At 47.3% G+C, this 18,921-nt stretch overlaps 1 protein-coding gene across 5 annotated transcripts in view; it reads left to right on the top strand.

Moving 5' to 3' along the window:
* Positions 1-18,921, top strand: part of ZDHHC14 (zinc finger DHHC-type palmitoyltransferase 14) — a 301,992-nt gene that overhangs the window by 212,217 nt on the left and 70,854 nt on the right. For all 5 annotated transcript variants that reach the window (XM_012451643.3, XM_064360514.1, XM_012451639.3 and 2 more), the window contains one exon: positions 5,256-5,414. In XM_012451643.3, coding sequence (XP_012307066.1) covers positions 5,256-5,414 — 159 coding nt within the window. The remainder of the gene's footprint in view (positions 1-5,255; positions 5,415-18,921) is intronic.

Genomic DNA, 18,921 nt, shown 5'->3' with positions numbered 1-18,921 from the left:
TCCCCAGCCCTTCAGAACTGTGAGAGAATGGCTAGAACCTAGGAGGCAGAGGTTGCAGTGAGCCAAAATAATGCTGCTGCACTCCGGCCTGGGTGACAGAGCAAGACTTCATCTCTATAAATAAAGAAATAAATAAATAAAGCAAGACTTCATCTCAATAAATAAATAAATTAAATTAAATAAAAACTTAGCCAGGCGTGGTGGTGCATACCTGTAGTCCCAGCAGCTTGGGAGGCTGAGGTGGGAGGATCACCTGAACCTGGGAGGTCAAGGCTGCAGTGAGCTATGATGGTACCACTGCACTCCAACCAGGGTGACAGAGTGAGACTCTATCTTTAAAAATTAAAAACATACACACACACACACACACACACACACACACACACACATTATATATATATTTATATATATATTAAAAATATATATATATAATGTGTGTGTGTGTGTGTATGTTTTTAATTTTAAAGAAGACTACAGGGAGGGGCATACCTTTTGGAGCCCCTGAATCATGACATGTGAGTCATGGGTACTGTCAGTGAATGACAGCAGCCCTGCTGGGTGGCAGAACGACACAGCTCTCCAGACACCATGAGCTGTTCTAAATCACCAAGTGCTCTGCGTGAAAATGCTCGGGTGCTGGGTTTGTTCTGTGATGCAGCCCCTCACCTGGCTAAGCTGTGTTCTCTAAGTTTAGCTCTTTATCATGCAAGTGAGTGTATTTGAGCACATAATAAAGAGGCACGTAGAAATGTGTGGACTGGGGAGTATTTACTGGCACCCCACAGTGGGGTTCTCCAACCTGAAAGTTTCAATCACTGGGGAATCTCAGTGGAATGCAGATTCCCAGTCCATAGGTGGGACAAGCCGAGAACCTGTTTCTCTGCTAGGCTGTCAGATGATATGGATGCTGGTGGACCACTCTTGGAGCAGGGCTTCTCATCTTTGGCTGTAGACTCCCGTCTGTATTAGTCCATTTTCACACTGCTATAAAAAACTACCTGAGGCTGAGTAATTTATAAAGAAAATAGGTTTTATTGGCTCATGGTTCCACAAGTTGTGCAGGAAGCATGGCTAGGGAGGTCTCCGGAAACTTACAATCATGGAGGAAGGAAAAGAGGAAGGAAGGAAAAGAGGAGGGTCTTAAATGGCTAGAGCAGGAGGAAGAGGGCGCAGTGGGGAGATGCTACACACTTTTGAACAACCAGATCTCATGAGAACTCACTATCAGAAGAACAGCAAGGAGGAAATCCACCCCCATGATCCAAAAATCTCCCACCAGGCCCTTCCTCTGGTATGGGGATTACAATTCAACAGGAGATCTGGGCAGGGACACAAAAGCGAAACATATCAACATCTCTGAGGAGTTTGTAGACATCTCAGTGCTTGATACAGTTTGGCTGTGTCCCCACCCAAATCTCATCTTGAATTGTAGTTCCCATAATCCCCACTTGTCATGGGAGGGACCCAGTGGGAGGTAACTGAATCATAGGGGCAGTTCCCTCCATGCTATTCTCATGATAGTGACTTCTCATTAGATCCAATAGTTTTATAAGAGGCTTTTACCTCTTTGCTTGGCACTTCTCCTTCCTGCCGCCATGTGAAGGATGTGTTTACTTCCCTTTCTGTCATGATTGTAGGTTTCCTGAGGCCTCCCAAGCACTTCAGAATTGTGAGTCAATTAAACCTCTTTCCTTTATAAGTTACCCAGTCTTGAGTATGTCTTTATAATAGCATAAGAATGGACTAATACAGTAAATTGGTACTGGGTAGTGGGGCACTCCTTTAAAGATACCTGAAAATGTGGAATTGACTTTGGAACTTGGTAACAGGCAGAGGTTGGAACAGTTTAGAGGGCTCAGAAGAAGACAGGAAGATGTGGGAAAGTTTCGAACTTCCTGGAGACTTGTTGAATGGCTTTGACCAAAATGCTGATTGTGATGTGGACAATGAAGTCCAGGCTGAGGTGGTTTCAGATGGAGATGAGGAACTTCTTGGGAACAAGAATAAAGGTGACTTTTGCTATGATTTAGCAAAGAAACTGGTGGCATTTTACCCCCGCCCTAGAGATTTGTGGAACTTTGAACTTGAGAGAGATGATTTAAGGTACTGGTGGAAGAAATTTCTAAGCAGCAAAGCATTTGAGACGTGACAGAGCATAGAGGTTTGGAAAATTTGTAGCCTAATCATGCAGTAGAAAAGAAAAACCCATTTTATGGGGAGAAATTTAAGCTGACAGCAGAAATTTGCATAAGAAACAAGGAGTTGAATGTTAATCACCAAGACAATGGGAAAAATATCTTCAGGACATGTTGGAGACCTTTGCAGGAGCTCCTCCCATCACAGGCCCAGAGGTCTAGGAGGAAATAAATGGTTTCCTGGGTCAGGTCCAGGACCCCCCTGCTGTGTGCAGCCTGTGGACTCTACCCCAGCCACTCCAACCATAGCTAAAAGGGGCCAAGGTACAGCTCAGGCCATGGCTTCAGAGAGTGCAAAAGCATTGGCAGCCTCCACGTGGTGTTGGTCCTGTGGGTGCACAGAAGACAAGAACTGAGATTTGGGAACCTCCTCCTGGATTTCAGAAGATGTTTGGAAATGCCTGGATGTTCAGGCAGAAGTTTTCTGCAGGGGTGGAGCCCTCATAGAGAACCTCTGTTAGGGCAGCGTAGGAGGGAAATGTGGGGTCAGAGCCCCCACACAGAGTCTCCACTGGGGCACTGCCTATTGAAGCTGTGAGAAGAGGACCACTGTCCTTCAGACTCCAGAATGGTATGCTCAGCAAAGCTGCAGACACTCAACACCACCCGTGAAAGCAGCTGGGAGTGGGGCTGTACCCTGCAAAGCCATAGGGGTGGAGCTGCCCAAAGCTATGGGAGCCTATCTCTTACATCAGTGTGACCTGGATGTGAGACATGGAGTCAAAGGAAAATATTTTGGAACCTTAAGGTTTAATGACTGACCTATTAGATTTTGGACTTGCATAGGGCCTGTAGCCTATTTGTTTTGGCCAATTTCTTCCATTTGGAACAGGTGTATTTACCCAATGCCTGTATCCCCATTGTATCTAGGAAATAAGTAACTTGCTTTTGATTTTACAGACTCATAGATGGAAGAAACTTGCCTTGTCTCAGATGAGACTTTGGACTTGGACTTTTGGGTTAATGCCGGAATGAGCTAAGACTTTAGGGAGCTGTTGGAAAGGCATGATTGTGTTTTGAAATGTGAGGACATGAGATTTGGGAGGGACTAGGGGCAGAAGGATATGGTTTGGCTGTGTCCCCACCTAAATCTCATCTTGAGTTGTGGTTCCCATAATCCCCACATGTTGTGGGAGGGACCTAGTGGGAGGCAATTGAATCACAGAGGCGGTTACCCCCATGTTGTTCTTGTGATAGTGATCTCAGGAGATCTGATTCTTTTATAAGGGGATTTTCCCCCTTTGCTTGGCACCTGTCCTTCCTGCTGCCATGTGAAGGATGTGTTTGTTTCCCTTTCTGTCATGATTGTAAATTTCCTAAGGACCCCCCAGCCCTACAGAACTGTGAGTCAACTAAACCTCTTTCCTTTATAAATTATTCAGTCTTGGGTATGTCTTTATTAGCAGCATGAAAACAGACTAATACAACGTCCCACACCAATGAAAGAATCTCTGAGGGCAGGACCAGGATCTCAGCAGTTCTTCTCCATGATTCTTGCCCAGGATGAGTTGGTGTTGTTGTGTGACAGGTCTGAGTGGGTAATGGGACCGATTCCTACCACTTTGGAAATCAACCAAAAATATCTTGCAACCATCTTTGATAGTGTGCGCTTTAAGGGGGTGAGAATTAAAATGAACAGTTACATTTAACATTACCAGCTCTGATGCTCCCCAGGACTGATCCAGTCCCTTAGGTCTGGCTTGCATCTGTTGGCCACAGTGTCTCAGCTGAAGCCCTCATAGAAGTTCTTGCTATTCTCCCTCTGCCCCTGTGCTCCTGTGCTTGACAGGAGCTGTGTAGCCAGCTGTCCCAAATTCTTCTTGTTAAGGCTAATAGGGCTGTGAGGGGTCTAGGTGAAATAAAACTGGAAGTTTTATCTTCCCAGAGAGCAGGGGTTCTCAACCCTTGCCCACATGAGAACAACCAGGGTCATTCTGATTTGATGGATCTAGGGCAGGGTTCACACCTTAGGGGAGTTTTAAAAGCTCCCTTTTGATCCTATTGTGAAATCAGAGACTGTAAGATAAAATGGAAATTTAAAAATTCTACATTTGTATTTTCATTGACATTTTTAGAACTGGTTCTGAAATTCAGAGGTGCCATTGAGATGATAAAATGTAGAAATGATTTTTTTTTTAGACGGATTGTTGCTTTGTTGCCAGGCTGGAGTGCAGTGGTGCCATCTCAGCTCATTGCAGCCTCCTGGTTCAAGAGATTCTCCTGCCTCAGGCTCCTGAGTAGCTGAGATTACAGGAATGCACCACCACACCCAGCTAATTTTTGCATTTTTAGTAGAGATGGGTTTTACCATGTTGGCCAGGATGGTCTCGATCTTCTGACTTCGTGATCCACCCACCTTGGCCTCCCAAAGTGCTGGGATTACAGGTGTGAGCCACCTCGCCCAGCAGAAATGATTCTCAAAATATACATTTAATGATTTTTCAAAAATGTATTTTTTACAATCTGCATTCTCCCCCTCCCATTCTATACTTGGCATTTTTGAGGAAGCCAATGGGCAAAGTGAAGGGACCCTGGAGCTGGATTTGGAGTCCAGCATTCCAGGACAGCGAATTAGGGTGGTATGTTAATTAGGGCAAGGCTAGCATCTGTAACAAGTAACACTCTAGCCTTCCCAGGTTTAAAGCAGGAGTTTAGGCTCATAGACTTGTGCAGGCAGGAAGAGCTCGGGGTGGCCCTCCTCTGTGCAGTCAGGCAGGTCCCCAGCAGTAACTCCCAAGGTGGCCTGGGGCCTCTCCTGCCATCTGCAGGGAGGGGAGGGGGAAGAAGGAATGGGGCGGGGTTCCACAGGCAGGGCCTGGCTGGGTGGGGCTACGTGTGCGTCATTGGCCAGAGCTCAGTCACGTGGCCCCTGGCACGTGTGCAACAAAGGAGGCCGGAGTCCCGGTGGAGGGCGAGTCCCGGAGCTGGTCCGAGTAAAGCATGGGCACCGGGGCCCTGCCAGCCGCTGTGCCTGCCGTCCTGGGAGCTCACACTCCAGGCAAATGGGTCCCGCCGAGGCGAGGGAAGGTCTGAAGGGTCTTTTTCTTCTTTCCTCCACAGATATCGCAAACGGCACCAGTTCAGGGGGGTACCGCCCGCCTCCCAGAACCAAAGAAGTCATCATCAATGGCCAGACCGTGAAACTTAAATACTGTTTCACCTGCAAGATTTTCCGGCCCCCTCGCGCCTCCCATTGCAGCCTTTGTGATAACTGCGTAGGTGAGTAGCGCCTGGGCGGAGCCTGGCGGGAGCCCGGGGCCTGCGGGTGGGCTCTGCGCCTCTGCATCCCCGCGCCATGGAACACTCAGTAATGGTTAATATTTCAGCACATTTGCCTCTTGCCACTGATCCGGTTCACCCGACCTAGACTCACCAAATCTCTTTTGTATTCTCTTTACACCCTGTACCGCCCTAGGCCGCGCCTCCCCCAGCACAGGCACCCAAGGCTGGCAGGTCAGCAGGCACTGGAAATAAAACCGTGTCCCCCACCAGGTCCCTCAATTACCACGGGGCTGGCCGCACACCTACGGGAGGCATCCTTGTGCATGTGTTTGTCCCGATTCCTCAGAGGGGCTGGGTGCTTTCGATCCCCAGCCCTTCTAGGGACAGGAAAAGAGGCAGGGTGTGGGAGACTCCTTCTCCAGGAGCTGGAGTTAGGATGTGTACCCTTCCTGGAGACCACCAGGGCCTCCGCTCTCTGCCTCCCAGCTTCTGCCAGGACAGGCTAGGGAAACAGGAAGAGGGAACTGAGAGTCAGAGGTCTGCAGCTGTAAGGCTAGGCCCCACCACCGGCCCAGCACTGGCCTTCTACAGGTGACCCAGGCCCAACTCCTGGGATTATTTGGCAAGAGCCTCTTGTCACTGCAGACTGAGAGCTGCTCCACACACCCACAGACCGTCTTCTCTCTGTGGTCTCTGTGGCTGGAACTGTGAGAGATGAGGTTGGCAGGGAGATGGCAGGACACCCAAGTGACAAGAAGGGAAGCCAGAAGAGGACAGAAGCTTTCCCACAGTGGGAAGACTCGTAGCCTGCCTCCAGCGGAAGTGACCAGGGTATTCCCCAGAGAATAAGCAATGGAAACCCTGTTACCTCGTACCTGAGAGGATAGGGGTGCACCTCAGAACAAACCTAGTTTCCCTGAGTAACACAGCACTGATTGGCAGCTCTCTTCGTGAGTCTTAGAATTTGTAGTCTCAATTCTTCTTGAGTGAATTTGAGCTGGTCCTTCCCAAGCACAATAAATAAATGTCACTTTGCATGGGAGAGGAGGGAAGAAAAATGCAGCTTCCCAGGCCGTTCAGAAGAACAGTTTTCTTTATGAAATAAGTTTGGAAGTCATACGGGCCTCCTTGAGGGAAATAAGATTTTATAATGTATGTCCTGCTGTGCAAAGCAGTCTTCCATTTATTTGTCTTAAATTTACTTTACCCTAACTTTAATAATCTACAGTTCGGCACACAGCTCGTGTTTTCTCTGTCAGGCCTCGTCTTGGTTTTATTAACGTAGGTAAATGACTTTCAGCCTTGCCTCCCCAACAGAACAGAATGAAATGTGTTCTCTGTCTCCCATGTAGTAAGTAGCTGTCAGTTAAGAGCCTGATAGCTGGCACTATGACCTAGGTTCAGATACCAGCTGCGTGACTTAGGCCAGGCACTGAAATGCCCTATGCCTCAGTTTCCTCATTTCTGTGGTGGGGTCGATAACTGCCTGCTGCATGGGATGATGGAGAGAATGAATGAATGAACGGGTGGAAAGGGCCTGGCGTGTGGCAAACGCTCTGTAATTGTTAGCTGCTAGTGCTGTTGTCACTCCTGCTCCCTTGATAGTTTTGATTGGCTTTCTCTGCACAATGTCTTGATCTTGTATAGATGCAATCACCAAAACTACTCCTAGTTCTCCATGGGTGGGGGGCATACCAGGATTTCTACAAGGACACACAGCAACCTTTGTTTGATTACCAATACCCTTCCTAGTGACGCCAGCCCCAGTGTCCATTCAACACTGATCTCGGGGACAATTTAAGCTGAAGGAGCATGGCGGCATAAATATCTCTTGGGGAACAGTCTCCCTGTAGGAGTTCTCAGGACCCTTTCTTGGGTTGTAATTTTGACCTCCAGGCATTTGACATGATAGGATAGTGTGTGTCTAACACCTGTGCGCGTAAACTGTTCTGTCATCTGCATGCCTTCTCCTGGAGGGCTAATGCCTTATTCCAGTCTGTATTTTGGTAGGTAGGGTGTTATCTACAAAACTAAAGGGCCTGCTGGGCACTTCCTTCTCTTTATTATTTATAAAACTTTTTACTCATTTCTAAACACCCCAGGGTTTCCACTCATTTATCCTCTGTTTCTTGTCTCTAGGCTAGATTGTTTTTTTAATTGAGATGGAGTCTCGCTCTGTCGCCCAGGTTGGAATGCAGTGGTGTGATCTCGGCTCACTGCAACCTCCACCTCCTGGGTTCAAGTGATTCTCCTGCCTCAGCCTCTCATGGTGGCAGGTGCATGCCACCATGCCTGGCTAATAATTTTTTTGTATTTTTCTTAGAGATGAGGTTTCATCATGTTTGCCAGGTTGGTCTTGAACTCCTGGCCTCCAGTGATCCATCTGCCTTGGCCTCCCAAAGTGCTGGGATTACAGGTGCAAGCCACTGCTCCCGGCCTAGGCTAGAGTTTTAATCAGAACTGAAACTTTCTTTCCAATTTCCTGTGACTTACTGTTTTAAAATTCCTTTTCAATTATTGTCAGACATATTCCAAAAGTTCGTGTAGTCACTCGCATTTGTTCCCTCCCATTGCCCGTAGGTGTACATGTTCCTTAAAGAACCCTGATGAATGAGATTCATCACAAATATCTCTGCCTTCCCCTGGTGACGGCGTACTTCTGCATGTATGATAGGGTCGTCTCCTGTGCTCTCTACCAGCCATGAACCTAGGAGCCACCAGGCTGTAATAAGCCAGGAGCCGGGCCTCCACGCTTCTGGTACATCAAAGTCACGGTGGCCACTCAGCACCCGCAAGCGAGCATGGTGGTGGTTATGCATGGGAGACCCAGAACAGGAAAGAGAAAGGGAAAGGAGAGGAAGTGGGGAAGTTTGGGGTGGGGCCTAGAGGAGAAAGACTGGAACCCAGGAGCACACCACAAGCCACGGCCTCTGAGTGGTGCTCAGGGCCAGCTCTTTGGGGACAGGTGAAGACATAGTATATGACTGATATAAAATAAAGCTGCCCACAGGGCTCCTCAAGACACCACCCAGTGATTCAAACCTGCATAGCTGCGGTTTTCCAGTTAATTGTGGGACACGGGGGCCTTGGGTGTGACTGATGAGCAGGACAGCAGATTGGACCTTCTGCGATCAGAAAAATAGAGTGGAAGGCAAATGTCTCCCACTGAGAAGTGGAGTTGCAGAATTAGCCATGATCATATTTTTAGATGGAAAGTTTTTACTGAAAGAATTCTTCTTTTTGCAGCAAGGGAAATAGTACAGTGGTGTGCTGGAAGCCAAGGTGGGAACCTATGGCTTCCCTTACCTTGTAATGAGTGGGTTTGAGCTGGTCCTTCCCAAGCACAAAAAATAAATGTCACTTTGCATGGGAGAGGAGAGAAGAAAAATGCAGCTTCCCAGGCTGTTCAGAAGAGCAGTTTTCTTTATTAAATAAGTTTGAAAGTCATAGGGGCCTTTTTAGATGAGGACTGAGGAAAGAGCTTTCTCTGGTCAAATACAGAGCTGGTTGGCAGACACTAGTGGTTGGGGACCTGGGTCTGAGGACACACAGACCAGGGCTGAATCCTGCTCCTCTCACTCAGTAATACTGGAACCCGGCAAGTGGTCTGAACACTCCCAGCTGTTACTACATCTGTAAAATAGGATGTGATCCTAGTGCTACCTCCTGGGTTTCTTTTGAAGATTAACTGAGATAGTGCCCCCCACAGCACCCAGCACAGACAGACGTGGGACACTGAGGGGTCGGTAAGTGCACGGCTGGCCATTGATATTCTCATCAGCGACGGGAATGGTTCCGTCAGTGCTCCCGAGTAACTGATTCAAACGAGAAGCGTCTTCACAAGGCTGTAGGCATCGCCTTGTTCCTCTGTAACCTGGAAGGATTTAGATGATCTGCCGTGATAGACGTGAATATATTTTCTGTCTCTCTCTGACTTTGTCCGTGTTGCCTGTTTCTGTCTGTCTCTTCCTCCGAATCCTTGTCTGTCTCTGGTTCCCTCTGTGTCTCATCATTGCATTGCTTCTGCACATGTGGGGCACAGCATTTGGGTTGTTTATCCAGGCGGGCTTTGAGGTTATGGAATATTTTTAAACAACCAACAGCTGGGGCCAGAGAGCCACCTCTTCTCGCTCAGATCCTCATATCCCTCAAATCATTAAAGCGAGAGAAACTGAAGGGGCTGAAGAGGCAAAACATGGGCCTGTGAGATGCTCTCAGGCTCGCTATATGTGTTCTAAAGCCCCAGGTGTGTGCTGCCTTCATTTTACTGACAGGGTGGGCCCTATGAGGGATGTCTGTCCTCTGGTGGGCCCTAGTCCAGCCTCAGAATGGCCAGCAGCTTTCACTGGAATTGGGTATTTTTAGTACAGCCTAAACCTATAATAAGAAGGGATTTACATGAACTAGATTTAATCACACACTGTGGGCAAACTAATAAGAAAGTTTGCTAGACAGTAAGATGAAGCAATGTAAGCATTTGCAACTGAGTTACGTAAGAGTCCACCTAACTCTGGCCAGACCCAGGCAGCTTAGTCTTGAGGCTGAGAGGTGGCCTCTGGTGGCAGCTGCTACCTGGGTCCCAGGCCTGCTGTCCTGTCTGAGCAAGGGGACTGTCTCTGCACCTGTGATGCCACGTCTGGAGGGGTTGTGAGGACAAAGGAAGTAGCACATGGAGCTCTCAGGCCGTGCCAGCGCCCAGGGGCATCAAGCAGCACCAGCCTCCTCCCCCATTCAGGGTGTGCCCTGTTCCCTTGTCTTCTGTCCTTTTTGGTGTGGGTGCCACAAAGAGCCTCCAGGTGCCTTCTGCAGGGACTCCATGTCCAGTCGCTTTTATTTCTGGCAGGGCTTTTCCACTCTCTTTTAATTAGCCAGGCATGGTGGCGCATGCCTGTAATCCCTGCTATTCGGGAGGCTGAGGCAGGAGAATCACTTGAATTTGGGAGGTGGAGGTTGCAGTGAGCCAAGATAGCGCCATTGCACTCCAGCCTTGGCAACAAGAGTGAAACTATGTCAAAAAAAAAAATGCATAAATCCTTACAAGCTCCTTTTCTCATTCCCCCCGCTCTTTCTGGCTGTGCTCTTTCTCTCCCAGGCACCTGCTGGCATCTTACTGCACGCTCTGCCTTCTGTCCCACAGCGTCTCCCCGCTGTTGCTCTCCTGCTTCCTCTGTGTGGGCTTCTGAGCTCAGACTGCAGAAACCTTGTGCGTTGCGTACGCTCTGCTGTGTGCTGCCCACAAGAACCCGGCCACTGCTTCACGGTGGCTCATTAAGAGGTTGGACATGGCAGAGGTTTGGCCCTGCAGCTGCCTTCTGGTGTGGATTAGCACTCAGGAATGTCCTTGCAACTGTTTGGGTGTGATGAGAGAGCTATTAATTTCCCATAGGAAAGCAGGTCGTGGGAGGGGAATGGAGGGAGCTGGGATTCGTATCCTCCTAGGAACCAAAACAGGACTTCACTCTGCCTCCTGGTTTCCAGTATCTCTTCATTTCACCAGCGTTGAATGAGCATCTATGTATTAGGCACTGTGACAATAACTAGGTATGTGAAAATAAGAGACAGTCCCTAGGGATCATTATTAAGAGCAGACCAAGGAGAACTCAAGGCAGACAGTATTGTATTTATCATATCACACAGGTTAAAGAGTAATTTTATATTGGTTAAGAGTAGAATTAAGTCATCAATATTTATGTACCAAATAGCATTGCATCAAAATATATAAAGTAAAAGTTGTTAGAAAATGCAAAGGCAATTTGTTATATACATAATGGTGGTGAAAAACAATGGCATGTATCTGTTTTGATGGCTCAAGTCAACAAGCTGTAAGTAGAATATACCATGTATAAGTATAATAAATATATGTTGAGCTTCGTTTTTACAGAGTGTACTTACTATGTTCAACCATCCATGGAATATTTACAAAAATTAATCATATCAGGCCCAAAACATTTTCCAACTTTCTAAAAGCAGGTATCACACTGAAAATGTCATCTGGTGATACAATAAAACTAGAAATGAATCACAAAGACGTAAATGCACAAACATACCTAACTGTAATGCTTTTTACAAAACAACTTTAAAACTTTTTATAAATCTTTCTAAAGAGGCTATTCCTAAATCTTGGGTGACAGAAACTTCAAAGATGCAGTTGTAGAATATTCAGAAAACGGCAGCAAGAACAATGCAAAAGAAAACCATGCCATTCGGAATTCTACGTTTCAAACGTGAGAAATAGTTAACCTAAGCGGAAGAGGAACTAACTGGAAGACTGCCGGGTTGCCGGTAGAATGAACGAGGAGGCTGGAGAATGAGGCTGAGAAACAGGAACAGTGGAGGAGGCTGTTGCACCTGCAGCAGGATTTGCGGCAGGCGGGTGCCACAGGTAGGACGTTTGTGGCTCCATTACTGAGTTCCCTCTGCTGCAGCTGTCGACTCGAAACTCTGACTCTGTCTGCAGAGACCACAACTCCATTCAGAGACCTGGGTGGGAGCCCCGGCCAGCCAGGCGAAGGCAGCGACTGCCCCAGACTCAGCATTTATAATGAGGATGGGAGGGTGGGGCCAGGCATTCCACCTATTTTGGGATTCTCCCCACACAGGAAGTTTACTTTAATGGTGGATGGCCAATGAAATAAAATACTTCAGAAAGTCTAGTACAGAAAACAAAACTGAACTTAGAAGCAAATAAATGTACAAAGCATCCATCTCCAGAAGACAGAAAAAAAGCAGCAAAATAAACTTAAGGGAAACCAGAAGAAAACAATGACTTGGAAAACAGAACAACCCGTATGACGCCGAATCTAATTCTTTAGAAAACAGCCAACCAAGAGATTAACATCTGGTAAGACAAAGAAAATAAAAAAGTGGAAATAGCAGATTCAAATGAAACAAATACAGGTGGGATTTTTTTCTGTATTATTGGGAAATATATTATGTTGCATGTTGTGTTACTCTATGCCAACTGATTTGAAAAATCTCAGTGAAACATGATTTTATAGGAAATGGGCCAAGGGATGAGTAGAAAACTGGAATTGATTACTGGCCATGAAAAGCTGAAAAGTCTGATGAAGAATCATGTGAGAAAGGTGCTGGACCCAGACAGCTTACTTCCTATGTTCTGAGGAGTGTCTGAGAGCTTCTAAAAGGTTGAATGGTTTTTCAGTTCATTTCACCAAAATAGTATAACGCCAACACCAAAACCTGACAAAAATAACAAGCAAAAAAAAAAACCCACCCTTATTTATAAACGTTACAACAAGCCAACATGAAGACGAAGCAAACTTAATCTAGCAGTATAATGAATTAGTCATGACGTGGAAGGGTGTATTCCAGGAATGTGATTTTTTTTAATGGTAATAAAACTGTTAGTATATCAATAGGTCAAAAGATAAAAGGTATATATGATCATGATAATAAATACTTAAAGGGGATTTAATAAAATGTGACATTTGTTTCTTTTTTTGTGTGACAGAGTCTTGTTCTGTCACCTTGGCTGGAGTGCAGTGGTGAAATGTTGGCTCACTGCAACCTCCGCCTCCCGGGTTCAGGCGATTCTCCTGCCTCAGTCTCCCGAGTAGCTGGGATTACAGGTGTGCACCACCAACCCCGGCTAATTTTTATATTTTTAGTAGAGACAGGGTTTCATTATGTTGGTCAGGCTGGTCTCAAGTGATCAACCTGCCTTGGCCTCCCAAAGTGCTGGGATTACAGGTGTGAGCCACCACACCTGGTTGTGACATTCACTTCTAACCATAGACCTCAGTGTATCAAGATTGGGAGGTGTGGTAGGCAGAATTCTGGCCCCCATCACTGCCACTTCCCCCTCACACTCCCTGGGTTGCTCCAGTGATTATGTCACCTTGCTTGACAAAAGGGACTTTGCAGATGTCATAAAAGGTGACTAATCAGCTGACTTGAGAGAGCTTATCCTGGATTATCCAAGGGGCCCAGTGTAATTCCAAGAGCCCTCAGGAGCCGAGCTGGAGCGATGCCATGGCCAGGGGAGCTGCTCCACCTGCAGTCAGGGCCTGTGCCGAGCTCTGGGCTGGTGGCAGGATTCACTGCCTTCCGTCCCGCTTCGAAGGGGCACCCAGGACTCCTCCTGCACTGCATTGTGAGGTCAAGAGATTGAGACCACCCTGGCCAGCATGGTGAAACCCTGTCTTTACTAAAAATCCAAAAATTAGCTGGGTGTGGTGGTGCACACCTGTAATCACAGCTACTAGGGAGAGTGAGGCAGGAGAATTGCTTGAACCCAGGAAGTGGAGGTTGCAGTGAGCCAATATCACACCACTGCACTCCAGCCTGGGGGACAGAGCAAGATTCCATCTCAAAAAAAAAAAAAAAAAGAATGTATTCAGTGCCAGTGGGAGCTGTATGCAGGGGCGGGGAGAGCCCAGATTCCCCAGTTATTCCCTATGCTGAGTTGCCAAGGCTAAGTAGGAGTTACTGGCCAGCCTGCAGACACGCCCAGGGCGCTTAACGGTAGGACAGAGGCTCAGGGATGCTCGGGGAGGCAGGGCATCCAGCCTAGCAGAGGTGTCTGAAGGCGTCAGTAAGGCCAGGCTCCTGAGCATGCGCGGAGCCATTTGTTCTTCACCCGCCATGAGGATGCTTCCTCTGAGCTTTCTGGAGCGCTCCGGACCCGGGCTGGGTTCTGCTACTGCTGAGGGCTCCAGCCCCTTCGTGCTAGCCTGTCAGTTTTGTCTTAATGTCTGAAGTTTTGTTATTTCTTTGTGGTTTAAGCAACAGATCCTGTAACTAAACTTAAAAATCGATCAAACAATCTAATTCATGCTTTTGAGTCCAAGCCACTGGTCATGTCTACACGGTCTGCTAGTCACTGAGCGCTCTGGAAAGTTCCTGCACACCCCAGACCATGGGGCCATTGTCCCCCTGAGTGTCTGAAGTGGATGTTACGTGGCTCACCGCGGGGTGGGATGTCCACAGTGCTTCGTGGCAGTGTCAGGACCCAGGGCTGGACGTGGAGAGTCGAGCAAGGAATCCAGCCGTCTCTGTGGAAGGCTTTATGAAGCAAGCGTTTACAATGAATCCAGAAGCATTTATGGACTAGCTGCCTTGTGCAAGTAGAGGGCAAAGAAATTTCACACAGATCTCCTGCTCTTGAGGAGTTTTCCACATAGGCATGAAAAGTTAACCAACATCATAAAGAAGTATTTGACAAGGTCGTAGCACTCGGGATGACCATTTTAGACCAGGATGTTCATTTGAGACCAATTCTCATAAAGGGGAGAAATGGGAGAAAAAGCTGAAAAAAAGCTGACAGCCGCACCGAGAGCCCTTGGTTGCCCATCTAGGAAAAAGGGACTTGGCCGCTGGAGTGCGAGGCTCGAACAGGAGAGTGAGGGCTGGGATTCGGCCCTAAGAGGACTGGTCTGGCATCCGAGCAGAAAGCGAGCTGGTGACAGGTAGTAGGCAGCTGTTGTCTGATGATGCAATATTACAAGCACCCTCGAACACTTCGGTGGCCCGTAACAAGCAGCATTTCTCTTTCTCATGTGCCTGTGGGACATCTGGGACAGCTCTGGGGATTGGGCCAGGCTTGACCCCAGGCGTTGGTTCAGGTTCAGGTCTCCTCAAATGTTTTTCTGGGACCCAGGCTGAAGGGAGGGCAGCTGCCTGTGGTACCGTCCACCGTGGCCCAGAGCTGAGACGTGCAGCATCCCTTACAACCTCTGCCTGTGCGAAGACTCCATTGCCCAGGGAAGGCACACAGCATGTCAGTGGTCAGGAAAGGGCACCCCACCTCCAGAGGGAGGGAAGTGGATACAGTTGGCCCTCTGTATTCATAGGTCCTACATCCATGGATTTAACCAACCTCGAATCAAATATACTAAGGAAAAAAAATGTCTATACTAAATGTGTACAGGGCAGATGGCTTGAGCCCAGGAGTTCAAAACCAGCCTGGGCAACATGGCAAAACTCCATCTCTACAAAAAATGCAAAAATTAGCCACGTGTGGTGGCAGGCACCTGTAAGCCCAGCTACCCAGGAGGCTGAGGTGGGAGGATCACCTGAACCAGGGAGGTTGAGGCTACAGTGAGCCTTGATCACGCCTCTGCACTCCAGCCTGGGCGATAGAGTGAAATCCTGTCTTAAAAAAACAAAAGTAATCTAGAGTTGACCTGAAGGATACTGGAGGATGTGCATGGGCTGTACGCAAACACTACTTTATTTCTTATCAGGGACTTGAGCATCTGTGGGTTTTGGTATCCGAAGGAGGTCCTGGAACCAATCCCCCTTGGAGACAGAGGGATGACTGTGTTTACTAGGCCTCTCACATGAGGGGAGAGTTGAAGACCCAAGACCAGTTATTTTCTAAGAAGCAGTTGTGCATTTGTTTCATCTTTATTTATTTATTTTGAGACAGAGTCTTGCCCTGTCACCCAGGCTGGAGTGCAGTGGTGCAATTTTGACTCACTGCAATCTCCACCTCCCAAGTTCAAGTGATTCTCCTGCCTCAGCCTCCTAAGTAGCTGGAACTACAGGCATGTGACACCACGCCCAGCTAATTTTTGTAATTTTAGTAGAGGCAGGGTTTTTGCCGTATTGATCAGGCTGGTCTTGAACTCCTGACCTCAGGTGATCCACCGGCCTCGGCCTCCCAAAGTGCTGGGATTACAGGCATAAGCCACTGCGCCCGGCCTTACACAGTGCCTTGCTGGGTGCCCAGTAATCTGTTGTTGACTTGAGTTGCCTAGAATTGAAATTGGCTTCCAGCAATAGATTTGGGAATTAGGGAAGCAGAAAGTGAAACATACCTTACCAGCCTGAGGTGTCTTCTTCCAAGCTGTTTGTGGCTATGTCAGCCGATCCAGCTGCTCTCTGTTGGGTGTTGGCAATAAATGTTTCACCAAATTCCACCCACTATTTGTAGGAGTTGGGCAGAACTGAGCTGCAAAAGCCTAGAAACTCCGATAGTGAATAATAACCCATGTGCCTTAGTTTTGAAAGCTTAATATATGTTTGCACATTTTTTTAAAAAGAGTTATGAAAATAATTTGGTTTGCTGGAACAGGTTAAGTTTCATTTTGTTTTAAAAAGGTTGAAAACTATTTTAAATAAAAGACTAATTGAAATGGAAAGATGATATTTTGGGAGATGCAAGAAGCAAATGTATTTAAAAATCCAGTAATGTGCCTGTGGAAATGTAATTATTATCTTTTTTAAAATGAAAGAAGTGAAATGAATACATAGAAACTATTTGTACTAAGATAGCTCTTCCATTTTCATAATAATATCCTTTATTTATGTATGGATTCTTAGAAAAGCAATGGATTGGAAAGCGTCACTCCCATTTGCTATGGAACTCAGGTTCAGAGAGGGCAGAGACTTGCCCCCGATCAGATGGCAAAGTGAGAGCTAGAAGGCAACCTCCCAGGCTCTGTATGAAGGTTCATAATGGTTCATGGTCTTAGAGCAGAGAGGCACTCAGTGGGCCTGAAAGCGGGCAAGCAGCAGGTGGGCAGGTCAGATTTTGAACGTGAGGAAGGCTGTGACCTCTGCCCCAGCCCAGAGGAACGTTGTCGTGTGTCCAACAGTTAGTGTCAACCGTGAATGAGACTCCGAGTGGGCACAGTGGGTGGGTGGCAGGGGCGTGCAGGAGAGGGGAAGAGGATGATCACATGTGGCCACCAGTCTGTAAAGGCTTTTGAAGACTCCAGGAGGAGTAGCAAAGGTAACCATCTATTATAAGCCAGCTGAGCCCAGGCAAAGTCATAAATAAGCTCAACTTGCTAGTTCTTCCCCCAGGATTATCCTGAAGTTAGCAAGACAGGATGTATGTGCTGAGTACTTTTACATTTTTAAAAATTCTCTCACATATGTATATGAAGATCGCATTACTCTCCTGAAATTATACTACCTGAACATTTTAGTTTTTGGGGTAACATAGGCTCTCTATGCCTTGGACTGGGCGTTTTCCCCTTCAGTGTTCCCGTGAGTCCCTTAAGATCCGAGGAGAGGCCGGGCATGGTGGCTTATGCCTGTAATCCCAGCACTTTGGGAGGCCGAGGCCGGTGGATCACCTGAGGTCAGGAGTTCGAGCCCAGCCTGGCCAACAAGGAGAAATCCTGTCTCTACTGAAAATACAAAAATTAGCCAGCTGTGGTAGTACACACCTGTAATCACAGGACTTGGGAGGCTGAGGCAGGGTAATCGCTTGAACCTGGGAGGTGGAGGTTGCCATGAGCGGAGATCGCACCACTGCACTCCAGCCTGGGGGACAGGAGCAAAACTCTGTCTCAGAAAACAAAAGAAAACAAAAAAAGATCTGAGGAGAGAGTTTAATGAGCTGAGCTGCATGCTTGGATGAGAAAATGCCAGAAATTTGATGGAAGGCAGCAACTTGGATGGAAGCAGTGAGCCTCACACATGAGGAGACGTCCAGTGGTCCAGCCCCATGGCCTGGAGAGAGTGAGTTCCTTAAGAAGCCAGGGAGGGTACTCAGTGGCTGTGAGGGCAGTCAGAGAAGTCCCCTGGCCCCGGCACAGAAGTGCCACTTACCCCTGGGGTCCTGTCACCTCCCAGGGCATGGCCTGACCCGGGGCCAAGAACTTTGCTTCTGGGGTTTGTTTAGAGCAAGGATTCCTGACCTGGGTGCCATGAATGGAAGTCAGGGGCCCATGAACTCAAGAGAAGAAAACAGTTACAACTTTATTTCCACTAACATCTAAATGAAATTGAATATTTCCTTTAATGAATATGGGAAACACATCACAACAGTGGTGTTTGTCACTACTAGAAACTGCAGGGATGTCACATGGTGTCACGGTTATTGCGGATAGCTCAGAATAACATTTACACCTGCTGCTGCTTCAAAATTATGGAAGTTGATAAGCCATAGATCTTGTTAGTTAGCATATTCATAAGTAAGCATGTATTTTCTTACATCACAATGTCAAAATTATGTTAGAAACATTGTCTTTCTTATTGCTTTCTTTTGTCATCTCACATATTTATGTATTTTGAAACATTCTGGAAAGGGGTTCTCAGGCCTCGCCGGAATGCTGAGGGCTTCATGACACACACAGGAAAGCTCAGAATCCCTGGTTCACTCTTGTTGAGGCTCCTAAGTTGTTAGAAAATAGACTCCCTAAGATGAAAAGTCACATTGTCTCTCCACCCGACCAAAGGGTCTGTGTAGATTTTTTTCAAATAGTGTATGTTACCATTTCTTTCAAGCCATGTTTAAAGGCTTTTTTAAAAACAAACATACTGCAGTGGGCTCATTCCTCTTCCTCTCTTTCTTCCTTTTTCTCTCTCATCCTAAACACAGGTGTGCAGCACTCAGTTTCCTGAGGGTGGTTGGGGAAGGACCACCCGCAGTGTGGCCTGCCTGGCCTGGGGTTTTCCGGGAGTAAAGGTTGTTTAACCCTTTCACTGCAAAGAAGCAAGAGAAAGGGCAGTGGCAGGGTGAGGTCTTTGCGGCTGCCCCCCAGCCCTTGTGTCTGAAACAGAACCCATCTTCGTGGCTGTTTAAATG

This window comes from Aotus nancymaae, unplaced genomic scaffold, assembly GCF_030222135.1.
Source record: "Aotus nancymaae isolate 86718 unplaced genomic scaffold, 86718_ANA_hifiasm-v0.15.2.pri h1tg000040l, whole genome shotgun sequence".
Lineage (NCBI taxonomy): Eukaryota > Metazoa > Chordata > Mammalia > Primates > Aotidae > Aotus > Aotus nancymaae.
Note: the sequence above shows the minus strand (reverse complement) of the source record. Positions and strands in the feature narration are given on the sequence as shown.